Consider the following 18158-nt stretch of genomic DNA (forward strand, 5'->3'; position numbering starts at 1 on the left):
TTGTCAGCTGGCCCAATGAGGCTATTAAAGCTCGACTTGAGAGCATTTTGTATGAGCTGTCGTTTGCTAATTTCTGAGTAATTAATTTTTTTAAAAAAAAGTAGACCTCTTTCAAATTTAAAAAAAAAACAGCATAATTTATCGTGCCATACAGACACTAGATCCATAGGTAACGTTGACGTAAGACGATTTCAGTGAGGTCACAGGTGCGTCATACTACGATCACTAAGCTTGCAGGCTCCAGAGTACAAAACCCTCTCGGATTTCCCACTTTCGCTGTGCAGTCATCTTGATTCTCCACCATGGACACCCTATCTGCTCGCTTGCTCGCTTTTCCTTTGCCTACCATCGGCCATATCTCGCCCATGCTCCAACTCTGCAAGCTTATCGCCCACCAGGGCTTTGCCATCACCTTCGTCACTACCCAGCGAAACCTCTCTTCGGTGGTGCTTGATGACACTTGGACTGGCCTCCATATTCGTATTGTCTCCCTCCCTGACGAGCTTCCCCTCGACTTTCAACTCACCAGCGATAAGAATACGCATAGAAGGCTGCTTCGTGCCTTCGAAAATCTCAAGATTCCCTTCCAGCAGTTAATGGAGGAGCTCACTGCTGCTGTGAATCCTGCTTTCTCTGCCATCCTCTCGGACGTTCACCTAGCCTGGACACAAGATGTTGCGGATCATTTTGGACTTCCGAGACTGGCGTTATGGACCTCCAATATGGCTGAGCTTTGCACATACTTTCAAGTACCGGAGCTCTTGTCCCGGGGATACCTCCCATTGCAGTGTAAATATGCCAAATGCACCGAGAAGGCGTAGTCTAATTTGTATTGAGGTGGATTGTCACCGTTCTAGCCAGCAAATGCATGAATCGAAACGTATTGCAAGGAAATCGGATGAATACATTTTGCTATTCGTTTTTTTTCTCTCCTTCCTCTACATATTGTCATTTGTAGAGCCAATCATCGTAGTAACGCAAGAGCACTACCATTCTATTGACCTTCGTAGCTTTTTCCTGGGCCTCCCTTCCTGAGAGATTTCTGCTTGAAAATTTCAGCTTCTTGGCTCGTTTAGCCTTCTTCTCATCATGCTTAATGTTTGCAGCCAACCATCTAACAGATGGCTCCGACGGTGACTCAGCTTGCAATATAGAGATTCCAGGACTTCCCCCTTTACGAGCAACAGATCTGCCTGGCCTTCTCAGGTTCGAACCATCAGACACGTTGTTCCGCTACTTCGTGGACCAGTCGAGTCGTATTGCTGAGCCTAAGCGCGTCCTTGTCAATTCTTTCTACGAACTGGAAGCAGCAGCTTTCGATGCGATGCCCAAGTTAGGCGTTTCCAACATCCTACCTGTTGGGCCATTGGTGCTGCTTGAGGAAACCGATGTGCACAGTACAGGCGTGCGTGAGGAGGAGACGAAGTGCTTGCAGTGGTTGGATGAGCAAAGGACAGCATCGGTTGTATATGCCGCGTTTGGAACGCTACTCAGCATACCGAAGGACCAAATCTTGGAGATTGCGAGTGGGCTGGAGGCCTGCGGGCATCCCTTCTTATGGGCGATACGAACGGGTGCAGCGGGAGGAGAGGATGATGGGAATGCTGTCTCGGAAGCTTACTTGGAACGAATTGGAGGCCAATCGATGGTAGTATCATGGGCGCCACAGAGAAGGGTGTTGGAGCATAGAGCAGTGGGTTGTTTCCTGACTCACTGCGGATGGAATTCCACACTGGAAAGCATCAGTGCAGGGGTTCCGATGGCATAGGAGGAGATCAATTTTTGACGTGCAAGCTCATTGAAGATGAATGGAAGGTGGGACTGAGGACTAGGAAGAAGGCGGAAGAAGTGAAGAGGGTGGTGAATATGGTCATGAGGGATGGGGACGCTCTTAGAAGCAGATCATTGGAGTTGCAAGATGCTGCCAGGAGAGCCAAAGTCTCCTCGTTACAGAGTCTCCACTCTCTTTTACAAAGCCTAAACCGCAACATAAATGCTCCCTAAGGTTGTAGCTATCTGCATCTTCGACACGGCCTCTAGTCCCTCTTTCCTTTATCAGAGCTTTAGCTCTCTGACTCTCTTTTGTACAAATCCATGGGCAGCACTCTCGCCTGCATTCGCCTCAGTTTCTCCACTATTGCGTCTAGTCTTGAGCTTCTCTTTCCTACAATCCCCTCCCTTTACGTGCTCAATCTTCAGGCTTTCGTGTGCTGTGTATTTGTGGGCGTTGCTTTTGTAAACTCAGCTAAGTTTGGCAACCTTAATTCTACGATTGTTATTCTATTACAACGCAGCCACACAGTGCAACGTGCTTTCAAATTTTGTGGACGGCAGCATTTTCGAGTTTTTGGAGAGGTACATGTGATAGCTTGAGACACCATTTTCAACATGATCTTTGACGACGTCGTATTTCAAGTCATCATGTTTGCGCGATCACTCTGAACTGTGCTATTAGCCATTGCAATACATGACTGATTGTCGCAACAATGACGAACAAATGGAGACGTTTTGCGATAGCCCAACTCTGCTAAGAGACCAGAGAACCATATACAGCTAAGACCAGAGAACCATATGCCGTGACATGCTACGAGACCAGAGAACCATGGAGATACACAGTGGAGAAAGGCTACAATTACTTCCTTCTTGCTAGGGTTTCGAGATAGGGCTGCGAGGTAAGGGGATCGTTGATGCCAACCGTTGGGTGGAGAGTAAATAGCAGAACAACCTTTTTATTGCATTGCAATGAGCAATGCCTGGGTTTTGCATATGATGGGAAACTTGAGAAGCAGCATATGCTACGTCGGGTCGCTTGCAGGTGATCAAGTTCCGAACAGAACCCATACCTTGACGATAGAGGATTCCTTGCATTTCATGCTGAGCTGCAAGCATAGATTGACACATTGATTTGGTCAATTCCAGGTTTACCTTCAGCTAGTGGAATCGGTGAAGAATGTCTATCACGTAGGACGATGACACGTCATGTGTCTAGATGCTCCTCTTATAATATGTTTGAACAATGGTGGATAGATTACTTAATAGGTGCCCCTATTTGTCCCTAACATTCAAAAAATCATATTTACTAATTACTTGGGAGGGGGGGAGAGGGGAGTGGTATATGATCTATTTGTTAGTATGTCCTCTCACACATTGTAAACTAGGAATTCCCATTAATTAGTTGTTGGGAAGAGAAGAGGGGTGAAAAAGGAAGAGGGAAAGGGCATGATTAAACTAAGGGATAAAGGGAGGAGGGATAAGAGGGACCACTTAAAAAGGGGGCATTAAAGAAGAAGGCACTTGCTAAAGGGGGAGGGGGAATAGGGGACCATGTCATGGAACTATTTAAAAGCCTAGAATGTATTAGGCTAGGTTGATTGAAATGTATTAATTAGAAGGTAGGCTAGGTAGGTTTAAATGGCTAAATGTCATATTGATAATGTATTGGATATGTTAATTGATTACTCACACATGTAGAGGAATGGGTAGGAATGCATTGGGGTATGCATTAATAAATGGTAGGCATAAAGTGTCATAGGCTAAGGGTAGAATAATGGGGTATGTCCAAGGGATGGATCCCAAGAGGCATGAGAGGTTGTGACCTCTCGTATGCATGGAGTGTGTGCATGAGACATTAGGCATTCATATGTGGTATGTGGAATGGTTGGAGCATCTTAGTTGTCAATAGCAAAAGTACACACATGTGGGCACTCCTTCCACCCCATTTAGAGGGCCAATGCTTCTCAATTTATGCATCATTCTTCCACACATGCGCATCCTCCAACTGGTACATGACAAGTGGTATCAGAGCAGTGATCCTCTGACGGTGTGGACATGTCATGTGGAAGCTACCAAATATACTGACATCAGCGCGATATCAATGTACAAAGAAACTTACCAGGGGGCTCTTTAATCTCCCATTGTCTCTCCGTGGATTTTGTGATAAGAGAAGTATTAATGAAAGGAAGAAACAACGGCCAGTCTGTCCTCCCCCCTCGCGGCCAGTTGTTGATTCCCTCCCTCGAAAATCATGCCTCTTTCCCAAAATTTATGCCGTCCCCAAAAATTGTTGCCTACAATGCTTGCCCGCCTCGAAATTCGTGCTACCTCGGTATGAAGGTATTTGTGCTGGTCGATGCCGCCTTCGGAATCTACACAGACCTGTAGCCCATTGTCTCTGCGTCCCTGTCTGTCGTGTGGCGCCATGATCCGCGTTGCAAACTCTACGTGGTGCATTGTGATCCATGTCGCTATCGTGTAGACGCTTGCAACCACGACAACCCCATGCCATGTAGACGATCTGCCTCACTGCCTATGACCTCGCCAGTCCACAGATCACCAGTGTTTAGCCCCTCTGCCCCGTTGGCACTACCGCCAACTGCTGCCCCCTGTCACGTCGCCTCTGCTGCCGATAGCATTTAAAGCTCCCCTTGCATTTCAAAAAATCCCCCTGTCCCCTCCTCTCTTTCAATTCCTTTCCCCTATATCGGAATTTCAACAAAAAAAAACCCTTCTCTTGCAATTTAGAAAAAAAAAGAGAAAGATAAAAGATAAAAAGGGAGAAAATAAGAGGAAAAGTTAGAATATTAAAAAAAAAAGTTATATAAATCAAAATAAGTTCAAAAAGAAAAAAGAAAAGAAGGGGTTAGGCATATTCGAGCGATTGGACGAAGTGTGGTCGCTTCGCAAAAGAAAAGGGAGTGAAAAGGCAATATAATACTACTATATAATACACAATTGCATGGTGACAAGGGTCAAGCGATTGACCTACTTAAACTTAAGAAGAGCATTTAGGGCAAAGAATGAATTAATAATGCATTTGCATGTAGGATAATGAAGTAGTAGATGCATGTGCATGTAGGATCATACATTAGAAATAGAAAAAACTCAAGAATTGAGCACGTGCACAATTATTACCTTGCAAAACTACACAATGGTATCGTACAGAGACGTTGGGCAAATTGGATCCTTTGGAAGGCATCCATGGTGCCTAAGAGAACTAGATATGGCTAAGTTATTCTCTTAGGTTGGGTTAATGAGCCAAGGTAGTACTTGGGCTCTTCCCAAGCAAGAGGGTGCCAAAAGACATATTAGGAAAATTAGTAGATGGTAACTTCCTTGCTAAGAATAGCAAGTGGAAACCTTTACATGGCCATAGGTCTTACAACCTTAATTTAGACTAGGATAGTCGAGTAGTATCTAGGATATCGAAAATATTGATTCATTTGGAATGGTCAATGAAAGGGTCTATAGTCCTACGTAGGTGTTGGACTAGGTGGTGGATATGTAAGTGCTTAGTAAGGTCTAGTGACCTTAGGTCTGGTGACCTTAGAGAGATCTCAAGTAACTGGTGAGTCATAGATGCATGACTATGGGTGGATCCACAATTAGACCTGGTGGTCTAGAATGAGTACTCGTTAAGATCTGGTGATCTTGATCTTGTAAGTTTAGGCCTATCTTGTAAGTTTTGGGTAGATCAACCTAAAACTAATGGTTCCAAGCTGGTCACTTGGAACTTGGACCAATGCATGCATATGAGAGAGAGAGATTAGGAAATGGTATCCTATCGAAAAGGAAAAGTAGAATGGAAATGGATTCCTACTAACCCTAATGGATAGAGTCGAATTAGTCTTTATAGGAATGTCCAAAGCAAAGGAGTACATGGACAACACAACATGAAAGATAAGTACTATGTCTTTCTTATTGACTTATTTGGAAATTTGATTTAAAGGAACATACTAATGTTTGACTTGTTTGGTAGGAGTACCAAATATGAAGATGAAAGATTGAAGTTGTTGTATGGAAGTTTATGCAGGAACCTAATGAGTGCTAAAGACCATGAAGGCAAAGAAGAGTACCTAGTAGATGAGGACATCTATGTCCCAAGCAAGAGGGCATGTCACGGCACAATTTTATAGCCTAGAATGTATTAGGCTAGGTTGATTGAAATGTATTAATTAGAAGATAGGCTAGGTAAATTTAAATGGCTAAATGCCATATTGATAATGTATTGGATATGTTAATTGATTAATATAAATGGAGCACTCACACATGTAGGTCCTAGGTTAGGAATGGGTAGGAATGAATGCGTATGCATTAATAAATGGTAGGCATAAAGTGTCATAGGCTAAGGGTAGAATAATGGGGTATGCCCAAGGAATGGTTCCCAAGAGGCATGAGAGGTTGTGACCTCTCGTATGCATGGAAGTGTGACGCATGAGACATTAGGCATTCATATGTGGTATGTGGAATGGTTAGTTGTCAATAGCAAAAGTACACTCACGTGGGCACTTCTTCCACCCCATTTGGAGGGCCAATGCTTCTCAATTTATGCATCATTTTTTCACACATGTGCATCCTCCAACCGATACGTGACAGACCATTTGAAGGGGGCTTTAAAGAAAAAGGCACGTCTCCCTCGGCTCCCTGACTACCCTTACCAAGGTGGGACCTGTCTTCTTCTTTCTCTGTGAAATTCCAATCTCCCCCCCCAAATCCATCTATCTTCCCTCAGATTGTCTTCAATATCTATCCAGCACTCCTCTCTCAGTAGAACTATTCGGTGCATAGATATTGGCTACCCGAACTTATGTTCCTCTACCATAACCAATACTCCTTCCTACTTCTTTTCCACTCATGCCTCTCACAATAAGACCATTCACAAACATAGCCTAATTGACATAAGGAAAACTAAAACCTGTAATTGGCTCCATATTTCAACTCATGTAGCAATATGATCGGCGGTTTAATTTCCTCACCAGTGACATGCAACACCCTCTCACGTTCCATGACAAAACTGAGGGGGTTTCCATTTTCCGAGCAAAAACCCCCGAGCGACGAGCGGACAAAAGGTGGGAGGGGTCAAAATATATAGGCTCAAGTCATTTTTGGGGAGCAAAAATGAAACATTGATAAATAGATATAGATATAAATATACCTTTATATAATAAACATATATAATGTCCAAGTGGTGACTTATTTGATGACTTTCAAAAATCCTTTCTTTTCCTTTCACCATTGCTTGGATCATGAAATTTTGAGCAAATATCCTCTTTACGGTTTCTTGGGATGACCTAAGAAAAATAACTAGTACCTTTTTAATAGACCCTCTAAGTGTATTTTGCCAGAGGAATATGGTTTGAAGAGCTTGCCCCAACCCTATTCCGGTGGCGAAATACCCTTGGAGAGCCTATGCAGAAGGGGTCATAACTTTTGCTCCTTAGCTCAGATTGAGGAGTTGTAAAAAGGGAAAATGTTCAAATTTTAATTATCTATGCAATGATAGGCTTAAAATTATACTTTTTGTAGTTATAAAAGAGAAAAATTAAAAATTTCAAGTTGTATATGAGAGTTACAACTTCTCCCTAATTCATATTATGGTAGGAAGGAGTCCAGTAGAGACCACATTTCCTTAAAAGTACTTAGGTTAATGATCGATTATAATGGCTTCAAGTATGAGGTTTCCAATATCTTTTTCCTACTTATCCAAGGAATATGGTATACATTGTTATATGAGAGCTTCAAATATGGGATTGCTAAAGATTAGGGATAGTCGTTTAAATTGATTGAATTACCATGATACTCAAAAGACATTATGGTAGGGAGGTATTTATAGGAGTTTCTAAAGTGTTCACTATTTGTTCATATATAGATGATGTTCTCTAAAATGAGGGTTATAATGAAAAATAAGTAAGTATATGGTTCCATCAATGAGAAATTAAGAAAGAATTGTATATTCCTTTGAGAAATATATAAGCATGGTTGGTGACAAAAACTATCGCTCGGACTTTTGTGCTCGTAGGTTTTTGATCGGAAACTGTGCACATCCACAAATCTGAGACCTTGGACTTGGCCTCAACCCTTACCCCTCTATTGCTGAGACAGTGCCTTATACGCATCTTTGAAGAAATTGAAGCGATTCTCTTTACCTCCTCCTGCATGTGGTGCCACACCTTTCATTCTTTTCCTATGAGCCCACCTCTTTTGGTTGATGGCCTTCAAAACCCTTTGTATCATGCATGCTCTTCCTTCCCGTTACATCTGGCATTTTTTTGTCATCTCGTTGCGAGACATAGATTGTGCTAACCTGAAACCACAGACTCTAAGTGACTTTATAGATGCAAAGGAGAGGAATTTTGGGCAAGTAGACTAGATCGCTTCTATGTCTCAGATGAGGGGTGGTGGATGAGAGGACCTTTCAGAGGTGAGGTCGTAACCAGTTCAAGCCTTTCCACTCACCTCCCCATGCTCTGGAAATTCTACCTCCCTGAAAGTGTGTGAAACCTAGGGATATCCCTTTCATCTTCAATAAAAAGTTCTTAAGTCATCAAGGGCTTTGCCATGAAATCAGATAAGCATGGAGAGAGTCACATAGATCGGCGACCGATCCTTGCGTAGCTTGGGATGTAGTTATCCATAAAGTGATGGCCCTTGCTAGAGACTGTGGGACAGGACAAATAGACTGGAGAGAAAGCACCAAGAATCTTTGTTGGCGGCACAAAAAAGGAGGATCAGATTTTGAAATGATGAAGTGGGAGCTAGAGGAAGCAGAAGCAGATAGAGTAAAGGTGATTTCCCCTCAAAACTCTTCTTCCAATCTGTAAAAAGAAAACAAGCATGCAAACAAATAGAGAAGGTATAGGACGCAAAGGGTAATACAGTCACAAAATTTTGGCACATGGCAAATGGTTTTCGGTGGGAGTTAAGTTTGATCATGGGAGAGCTAGTAGTTCAAGTCGTTGATTAGGCAGACAACTTCAAGGAAATTACCAAAGGCCTCAACACCAGAATCTCAAAGAACCAGAGAAGGAGGCTAGACTACCCGTACTCTAAGGAGGAGTTAAAAGAGGCGGCTAAGGCCTTAGCCAAGGAGAAATCACCAAAGCTAGATGGATTAACAGCAGAATTCTATTGGGCCTTCTGGAACATAATGGGGTCAAACCTAACCAAGATGGCAAATGCTACGTCAAGACCAGGGTACCTTGTCCCCATACATTAATGCAAGGTTGTTGAAACTCTTTCCCAAGAGGCAGAACCATTAGCAAAAGGCGGAGCTCATTTTGGGGCCCTATAAGAAATTCATGATTTTCTAATTTTCTTGGCTCAAAATTAAGAATTTCTAGAGTAAGAATCATAAATTTATACGGTCGAGCATTTATTTGGAGATATAAATCGCAAAATAGATTTGAAAATTTCCACTCGAACATTTTTTAGTGTGCAATAAATGCTATATAAAAGGATCCAAATGGATTTCTACTATTTTAGTGCAAAATTTGGTGGTTTTGGCATCACAATCGTGTCCAGAGCATATGAAAACCCCTAAGCAACTTTTGAATCACTAAATTTGGCCTCCCAGAGGGGTAAGAATGACTAGAATACGCGCCTAACAGGAGTGTGCTTAAGAAAGCAAATGCCCAAATCAATTTTTTAAGCACATTCCTATCAAGTGCCTATTTTGGTCATTTTAACATCTCTGGGAAGACATTTATGACACACTAAAAAATGCTTGAGCGGGAAGTTCAAAATATAAGCTTATCTGTTTCGGGATTTGATTTGTTATAGCATTTATGACACACTAGAAAACAAGAGTGGGAACTTTAAAATGTCAGTGTGTCGAGCATCTCTAGAGAGATAAAGTTTATTTTTTTGAAAAAAGAAAATCATTTCCAATGTAAGTTGGCCTCTCTCTCATTGGAGGATCTCTATTTTTGTCTAACCTAAAAGGCCCCAAAATGAGCTCTGTTTTTTCCTAATGCGGCTAAGGGTAGCAGACTAGAGACCAATCCTGATGCTCAACACTTCGTACAAGCTCGTGCTACCCCCTATGTGGTAAAGCGGCAGAGATGACAAATCACTTATTGTTGCACTACGTAGTCTCCAGAGGCATATGGTTCAAAATTGAAAGGGCAATCCGTAATTCGGGCGTGATGAAGAGCTTTATGCTAGGGATGTAGTGGAGGGTAGCGCTACTAGGGGACACCTTGAAAATGCCTGCCACACTGGCGGCTTGCTGGCCCTATGTGAGAGCCACTGTCATGATGGCCATATGGGAAACCAGGAATCAAATTGTCTTTCTTCATAGACTTGCAATGGGATATTGTGAAATGGCCATTGTTTCTCTCACCAAGCATAATTTGAGGGAGGATTTATAATATTGTTATAAGGAAAGAGGCATATAATGTTACTTAATAGCCTAGTCATAGGACTCATGCTTAGGAAAAAGAAGGATTTGGGGTTGAATCAGTCTATGTATAAAATAAATTAAGCTATGGAGAGACATAAATCTTGGTTTTGGGTTCCTAAACGTTTGGAGAAGCCCCCCTTGGACATAGTCTATGCATAAAATAAATTAAGCAATGGAGAGTCATAGGTTAATTAATGCATGATGAAATTAAGCCATAGAAAAATATAGGTTAATTAAAGTATAATTAAATTAAGCCATAGATAAACATAGCTTAATTAAAGTATAATTAAATTAAGCCATAGATAAACATAGCTTAATTAAGCATCCATGCACCAAAACTAATTAATTAATTGAATTTGGTAGGAGAATCTTGGTTTTGGGCTCTTAAACATTTGGAGAAGCCCCCCTTGGACATAGTCTATACATAAAATAAATTAAGCTATGAAGAGACATAGGTTAATTAATGCATGAATAGATTAAGCCATAGAGAAACATAGGTTAATTAAAGTAAAATCAATTAAGCCATAGATAAACATAGCTTAATTAAGCTTCCATGAGGTGAATAGGAGATGTGAATTTGGTAGAAGGTGTGAATTAAGCCTCCATTCTTAATATGTTTGAACAAGAAAGAACAGTCGTATAAAACAATTGGAGGGATTGTATGGGGTTAATGATAGTAGCATCTCCATGTGTGGATGATGGTGTTGTTTGCGAGTTCCCTTGACTATCATTATTTTTGTTCTTCATCTTACTTCAAGGATATGAGAGGTGAATTTGGTAGGAGAGGTGAATAGGATAGGAGGGGTGAATAGGTAGGAGAGGTGAATAGGATAGGAGAGGTGAATTTGAGGTGAATTAAGCCTCCATTCTTAATATGTTTGAATACTTGAAAGAACGGTCGTGTAAAACAATTGGAGGGATGGCATGAGTCGATGGTAGCAGTATTTACATGTGTTGATGATGGTTTTTTTTGTGAGTTCCCTTCACTTTGATTGTTGTTGTTTTTCGTCTTGCATTGGAGGTAACGGCAAAGGACTGGACTTCCTTGTGAATTGAGACATCCACCTTTTTTTTGTTTTTCTTTTTTTTACCTTGCCATGAGGAAAGGCCTTAGCCAAGGCGTGACACCCTTCAAAGGAAAAAACATAGTTATTTGTATTAAATAAAAGAAATATTCCTATTGGTTGTTGTGAGCCTTCGTCTTCTTCATGGCTGTACTTTAATGCATGCATGTTGCATGAGCATTCATTCTGGGGAGTTTTCTTGGCCAGTTCGAAGGTGCTATAGGCGCAAGTTCGCATGCACTAGATTCGACCTGCTCCATGCTTCGCTCGTATGATGTGGTTCTCCTGCAAGTAGTACTCCCTATTCTTTGACTGGCGTCAGATTGGGTGATTTCCGGATACCAATTTTCTTGACCCCTTGTGCAATGGATTCAATGATGGTGGTGGTGGTGGAGTTTGCACTGAATTCAATTGCACATGCAGGTAGCTACTTACGTAGTCTGTATGTGCTCGGTGCTCCTTGGTATGTAACTTCCCTTAACTAGCTCATCAATTCGCGTCGTTTCTTTCACAGTTGTAGAAGGATTACAGCCATGGCGGAAGCTCAGATGTCAACCGATTCAATGGATACTGACTCTAGGAACTTCATGAGAGGTGTTGGTTTCCTTACTTCACTTTATCCTTCCATTCGAACTTCGTTCTCCTAATCTTCAAGTCGTTCTTTCGATTTACTCTCTTGTTTTCGTTTTAGCGCTGGAGAAGACATGTGACAAGAGTTCAATCCCTGCAAAGAGTGAAGAGCCCATGAGCAATGAAGAAACTCCTTCCATGCAACGAGGTATTCTTGCTTCAGCCCGCCAGTATTGCCATAATTCCGTCTCGGGTTTTTGCTTAAAGCTTTGCATGCGCAATCTTTCAGGTTGTTTTGCAATTGTTTGAGCTGTGTGTTGAAACTTTACCTGTTTGAGACAACATGATTCATTGTATTGGTAGCGATCTAGAAAATTTGTGAGGAGGGTTTGATATCTGGCTAGCTCTTGAAGAAGGGTGCAAGAAGGTGTGCGCAAATCTCCAACAAGCTGTGCAATCTGAATCTCGGGAAGGTGTCGAAGCGCTAACAATTTTTGCCTACTTCTCTTGTGATGTTTCTTCCCAGCGAAGTGCACCACCAACCTTTTCATTATTCATTATTTGCATCCCCAACTCCTGCTCAATTTCTTCTTCCCCACCATTGATCTCTCTCGCTTCATTGGAAATTCTGATGCTACGGGGCCTACTTTCTCTGGTAAGGATTGATTTTTTTGCCCAACCTAGGCTACGTGAATCTTTTGTTTCTCCTTTCCCTCTCTCCTTTTCCCTTTCCTTCCTGTAGATCCCTTCCTTGTCTCTACAACCCCTTTCTTCGCCTCTTACATTGTCTTTCCTCATCCCTCTGTTTGAGGCAATGTCCCTGGTCTCCTTTTGCATTACAAGCTTCCCTGTTTCTAGTAACTGGCGTCGTATCAATTCCGCTGCCAGTTCATGATGGCCAGGAACTGCAAGGGTGTGCACTCTCATTGAGGTGTTTTTGTGGAGCAATCTAGGGAGCTATAATGCTCCATGTCTCACCCAAATTGGTCTACCAACTAGATTAGCAACATACGACAGCCCTATATTGACCAAGATCATAAGCAGTAAGAAACCAAAACAGTAGTCTTGCCAAAACAGTAGTCTTGCGAGGTGCACTTCGATTCATGAGGTGCTTAATCTCTATGGCTCCACACGTCTACATCTGCTAAGGTAAATATTGGTAGCAAGTTTGCTTTTCTTGGTTTTGTGGAAGTTAAACAGATTACAGAGTTGCCTCCTGCATACACAGTTTCTTATTGCTATGCAGAGCACAAAGCCGCCTCTTCACACTCAGTTTTTAATCGCTATACCAAACAAAGCTGCCTGCTTTGACAAACGTTGAAGGGAAAATGATGTTCTATGTATTCTCTTATTTCGGGTGTCTCAAACTCCAGAGATGGATATTAAGTGAAGCACTTGGTGGTTGCAGGGGGGCCTATGAAAGCTGTGACAACGGGCTGTATTGATGAATGCCCAAGCCCACTGAGAATTGTGGGCGCATCGAGGCCAAGGAGAACCTAGCAAAAAAATCCCCCCTCAAGAAGATGTCACGCAAGTCATTGAGAAAGGCATTCGAGGGCGTGGCTGAGAAGCATAAGTGGAAGGTGAGGTAACTCGTCTTTTCAACATGTTTTAGGGTCGTCCAACCAAGCCTTTTCTTTTGCATTCCATTTTTGAACGTGCTACTATTGTCTATGTAGTGGTACAGGATATGCGGCACAAACCGCAACATGTTAGGTTCAAAAGTTCCATTTCAATTTACTTAGAGCATAAAAGAAAAGGGAGAACCCATAACCATGCAAAGAAAGATGTTGGATCTCGTGCAAGTAGTGTTGTGTCAACAACAATCTAGCTTATGTTCATTTTAAGTTTTAGGCAATGACTTTGCTTTTAAGATGACTTATGGGGCGCTTGATTCACTGTTGTGTAAAGTGGAAATTTTGTTTTTTACCATTACATTTTATCCATGAGATTAGCTTTTTATGATGTTTACATTCTATGAGTTTTGTATCTCTATTACTCAATGTCGCTCAATGAATTTATCCATTGAAACCATGAGATTAGTTTTTTACAATGTTTAAATTCTATGAGTTTTGTATCTCTATTACTCAATGTCGCGCAATGAATTTATCCATTGAAACCATGTGAATATGTGAAAACGCATGCACTACTAGTCTTCTTCTTTTACATTTACAACAAAATTTGTGCAAAGATTTCTAATATGACAAGGGATGTTGCGACACAGTGAGACGGTATTTTTCCCACTAGCATACATTCAACAATTCAAGGAGATCCTTTAGGTTGACTCATAAAATATGGTTGAGGGAGCGGCAGTAGTAAAGAGAGGCACTAGTGAGGTTGACTCATCGAACTAATTATCACATGATGTTAAGCATGGTCTCTCAACACCTTCCCTCAAGATGATGATTCTAGGAGGTATCCCTTTAATGGGGATGTCCTTCCTCTGAGTCAAACCAAAAGCTTGTTGGTGCTTCTTGAAAAGCTCTTTACAGTGGTTTGGTAAAGATATATGCAACATTTTATTTGCAATCACAATGCTACAGTGTGATGTCACCAAGTAACACTCTTTCTCTGATGAAGTGCTCTCTGACATCAATGTGCTTTGTTCTGGAGTGCTATATTGGATTCTTGGCCAATGCTTGAGTCAATTGATTATCACAGTATATTGTTGTTGGCTTTGATGCATCAAAGTAATCAATTTTTGACAATAGTCTTCTAAGCCATATAGCCTCACATGCACCTGTAGTGAGTGCCCTATTTTTTGCTTTAGTCGAAGACAAAGAAACAGTTGGCTGTTTGTTTGACAACCACGATATAGCACCTTGACAAAGGAAAAATGCATATCCTTGTGTCGATCTCCTGGTCTCATGATCTCCGGCATAGTCACTATCACAGTATCCATGCAACCTTGGATGAATTCCTTTGTATTCTATTCTAAACTGTATTGTACCTCTGATGTATCTCAAGACTCTTTTGGCTGCATTCTAGTGAGACTATTTTGGATTTGCCATAAACTGTGCTAGTGAACTTACTGCATAACAAATATCTGGCCGTGTGATAGTCATATATATAAGAGATCCGATGAGCTACCTATAGTACCTGTCATTGACTATAGGGTTTTCTGAATCTTTTGTAAGTTTCAAACTCTGTTCCATGGGAGTGGCTACAATCTTGCTATCTGCCATATGAAACTTTTTTAGGAGACTGGCAACATATTTTAGCTGACTCATGAAGGTGCTGTTTGAATCTCTCTCGAACTCAATTCCAAGAAAATAGGGCATAAGTCTCTCGAACTCAATTCCAAGAAAATAGGGCATAAGTCCAAGATCTTTCATGTCGAACTCTGCAGTAGATAAGTCTTGACTCTTGTTTCAACATTTTGATGAAGCTTTCATTGCTTCCGGTCACAATCAGATCATCTACGTACAAAAGTGCAATAGTGATGTCTTCCCCTTGAACTTTGTAGTAGAGAGTATGATTTGCATTGGACTTTATGTATCCCAAATTAGCAAAATACTTGTCAATTCTATTGTACCAACTTCTGGGTGCTTGCTTTAAGCCATAGAGAGTTTTGATGAGATGGCAAACTTGATGCTCTTTTCTCGATTCAACATAACATCTTGCCCATCTTGAGAGGACTCCTCTTCCATATCCCAATGTTCATTAGTGAGTGACATACTTGCTGAATTCTTTAAACACCCGAGTCACCCTCCAAAATCTCCCAAGCCCTCCCAAAAACCCTAAACCCTAAACCCCCAGAATCCCCTACTTCGTTGATATGGGTGTCGATATATAGGGTGAGCATACTCTCTCTTTGCTCTCTTATCTCTTCTCTCTTTAAATGTATGTTTCTCTCTAATCGCTCATGTACTCTCTCTTCACTACACTCACCTAGTACTAAGGCCATCTAGGTGAATAGGAACTCAGTTCCAAGTGCTAGGTCTAGGTGTGTCCATAAAGTTATAACATCTCTCTGCTAACATGTGGAAGTCCTAGGCGAAAATAGGCGGGCAGTCCTCTTCAGGTCCTCAGCACGGCACACTCAGCAAATTACAACTATAAGGACTCCTTGGTCAAGAGGAGCTACAAACACTAGGGAACATCAATACACCAATCAGGATCAACAACAAATCCCATCAGCAAAGCCAAAACAGAATAGGGCACTGACTTATGCCTAAGTCATCATGGTCTTAAATTTGAGTTCACACATGGAATGACAAGTGGTTCTCCACAAGCAGCTCTCAAGGATGCATTCAACTCCAGAGTGAAGGTGATTACACCAATATGGGTTTGGATGAGTTTCTTGTGACCCTTTAAAAAAAATTCACGTTCCTTTACTAACATCACCATTAATTATCTAACTTCTACTCATCCTCTTTTCTTTATTTTACTTTTCTTTCAGTTCTAGCTTACAATCCTTTCCTAGTATCCCTCTTCTATAAACCTCTACAGCCGTAGTCCTCATTTTAAGGGTTTGTATTATGTATTATCAGACTCCTCTCGATTTGATGACTCAGACAAATAAAGCTGATCAAATACTTCCAAGAAAATCCCTCAATGAAATATAATCCATAAAATGGATTTTAAAGGAACTTCAATGTATTTTCTCAATGAAATATAATCCATAAAATGGATTTTAAAGGAACTTCAATGTAGAGAAGCAAGACAAAATGCCATGCACAACTCCAGATGTTCAAACATGGCATGGCAAAGACAATGTCTGATGAGAATACATTAGAAGTCCCACTCAAATCAAATATGGGACTTAAGAGGAGCATGATAATGCACTTTACTTACTCTGCTAACACTAACACCACTAGGATCTTACATTAATCCCTTCCTAATAACTTACCCCTTATCTACTTTTCTGTTTCTTTTTCCTTCTTTGAATGGTCACAAGTCCTCAACTCGACCCACTCAAACCCTAAGGTGCTATCACCAAAAGAATCACTCATCCATACTTCCAGCAATCATTCCATAAAATAAAGCCACTACATCCCTCTGCTGCAATGGATCAAAAGAAGATTCAGCCCAGTGCACAAGAAACTACTTTGCATGATCTTCATTGACCCCGGGGTGTTTGGGGTTTAGAGGGGATTAAGGGTTCGGGGGGGTTCAGGGAATTCGAGCAGGTTTAAGGGGTTTAGGGAGGGGGCAGGGGTAAGGGGGTTTGAGGGAAATTGGGGAATTTGGGTGTTTGACTTGACTGGGGGGGATGGTTTTGGATGTGTTCAGGTGGAGGGGATGAGAAGTGACAACTCATCAGATAGGGGGCCACCTCCCGGGAGTTTGGAGTGGCTTCATAAAACCCATGTTTTAATTTTTGGCAACCACCAACCAGCAAGAAAAAAAAAGGACGAAAACGAATCGCGATTTCACACCTGCTTTCTTCGCTCCAACATGGCCGTATGTGTTTTCGCCATCTCCTTTGCAAGCAGGCTGCGCCTTTTGTCAGGCTTCCATCTTGCCTCTTTTGGATTGTTTTTCAGCATCTGGGTCTCTTTGGTTCATCACCATACCCGCCTGTGACCAGCAGCCCTTGCTGCCTACCTCTCATGAGACCAGCCTGGCTCTCGCTGATTTTCTCACGCCACTTTTGCCCATGAACAGCTGCTGTCCATTCATCAAACCATCCATAAGTCTAAGGTATAGAGAAAGGAAAACGTCATAGATCGTGACAATGTGGGTAGCACCATGGCTGCCATGTGGGCAGCACCTAGATCCACTAGCTGCAACTGGTACAGCAGCACGTCCAACATACTCCAGGAGTTCTTACAAGATCAGAGTCCCAGCAATCCAGAGCACATCTAGGTGCATACCTGCATATTGTAGGAGAACATAAGAAGGCACATAGGAGGGAGCTCTGTCATTAGTGAACTCGAGCGGAAAATTTGCAGGAGTGCTCAACCTGGAGCAGCTATTGGAGTCCATCAAGGACACACGGTGATCTAGGAGGGGTCTACAGCAGAAGGATCAGCAAACAGAACCTTTTCTTGGTAGCTTACCTCAGCGCTTGTTTGCTGAAGAAGCTGTCACAATTTCTGGCCATATTTTGTACTTTCTATGTATAAGATTTTGTATCGCTGTGTATTCTCTCCGTGTCTAAAGTGTTCTCTCTATAAGCACACAGAGTAAGTTATGTTCCACATTAAGTGTTTGAAGATCTCTTCCACTGCAGAGCAATGTTGGCCCTCCTACCTCTACGTTTGCTAACACTTGTCACTTCAGTATCGTTTTTCGTACATCTTACCCTCTTAAGCATGATCACACCATCTACAAAATGGTGATGAATATTCAGTACATATATCCTTTACACTAGAATATATCCAATCTTACACATTGAATCC

At 41.7% G+C, this 18158-nt stretch overlaps 1 protein-coding gene and 1 long non-coding RNA gene across 5 annotated transcripts; both read left to right on the forward strand.

Annotated features, from left to right (window-relative positions):
- Nucleotides 1–293: 293 nt before the first annotated feature.
- Nucleotides 294–2267, forward strand: LOC147904882 (linamarin synthase 2-like). The gene is made up of 2 exons (XM_087396040.1): nucleotides 294–789; nucleotides 1107–2267. Exons 1-2 carry the CDS (start codon nucleotides 303–305, stop codon nucleotides 1766–1768), a joined length of 1149 nt encoding a protein of 382 aa, XP_087252166.1. The 5' UTR covers nucleotides 294–302; the 3' UTR covers nucleotides 1769–2267.
- Nucleotides 2268–11524: 9257 nt separating this feature from the next.
- On the forward strand, nucleotides 11525–17849 carry LOC147904883 (uncharacterized). 4 transcript variants are annotated; one of them, XR_015543625.1, is made up of 5 exons: nucleotides 11525–11664; nucleotides 11756–11835; nucleotides 11933–12019; nucleotides 13220–13394; nucleotides 17250–17849. It is a non-coding gene; the product is annotated as an uncharacterized LOC147904883 (long non-coding RNA). The 4 variants fall into 4 exon arrangements; XR_015543627.1 differs by lacking the exon at nucleotides 17250–17849 and adding an exon at nucleotides 13491–13606; XR_015543628.1 differs by having other exon boundaries at nucleotides 11525–11835.
- Nucleotides 17850–18158: the final 309 nt, after the last annotated feature.

This window comes from Dipteris shenzhenensis, chromosome 2 (assembly GCF_047967505.1).
Source record: "Dipteris shenzhenensis isolate YYH24624 ecotype China chromosome 2, Dip_SZ_1.0, whole genome shotgun sequence".
Lineage (NCBI taxonomy): Eukaryota > Viridiplantae > Streptophyta > Polypodiopsida > Gleicheniales > Dipteridaceae > Dipteris > Dipteris shenzhenensis.

Excerpts from the sequence above, each read along its gene's own strand:
- LOC147904882 (XM_087396040.1), top strand. The coding sequence starts at position 303 with ATGGACACCCTATCTGCTCGCTTGCTCGCTTTTCCTTTGCCTACCATC. Across the intron at positions 790-1,106 it reads GGGATACCTCCCATTGCAGT|CCAACCATCTAACAGATGGC; the intron begins GTAAATATGCCA and ends TAATGTTTGCAG.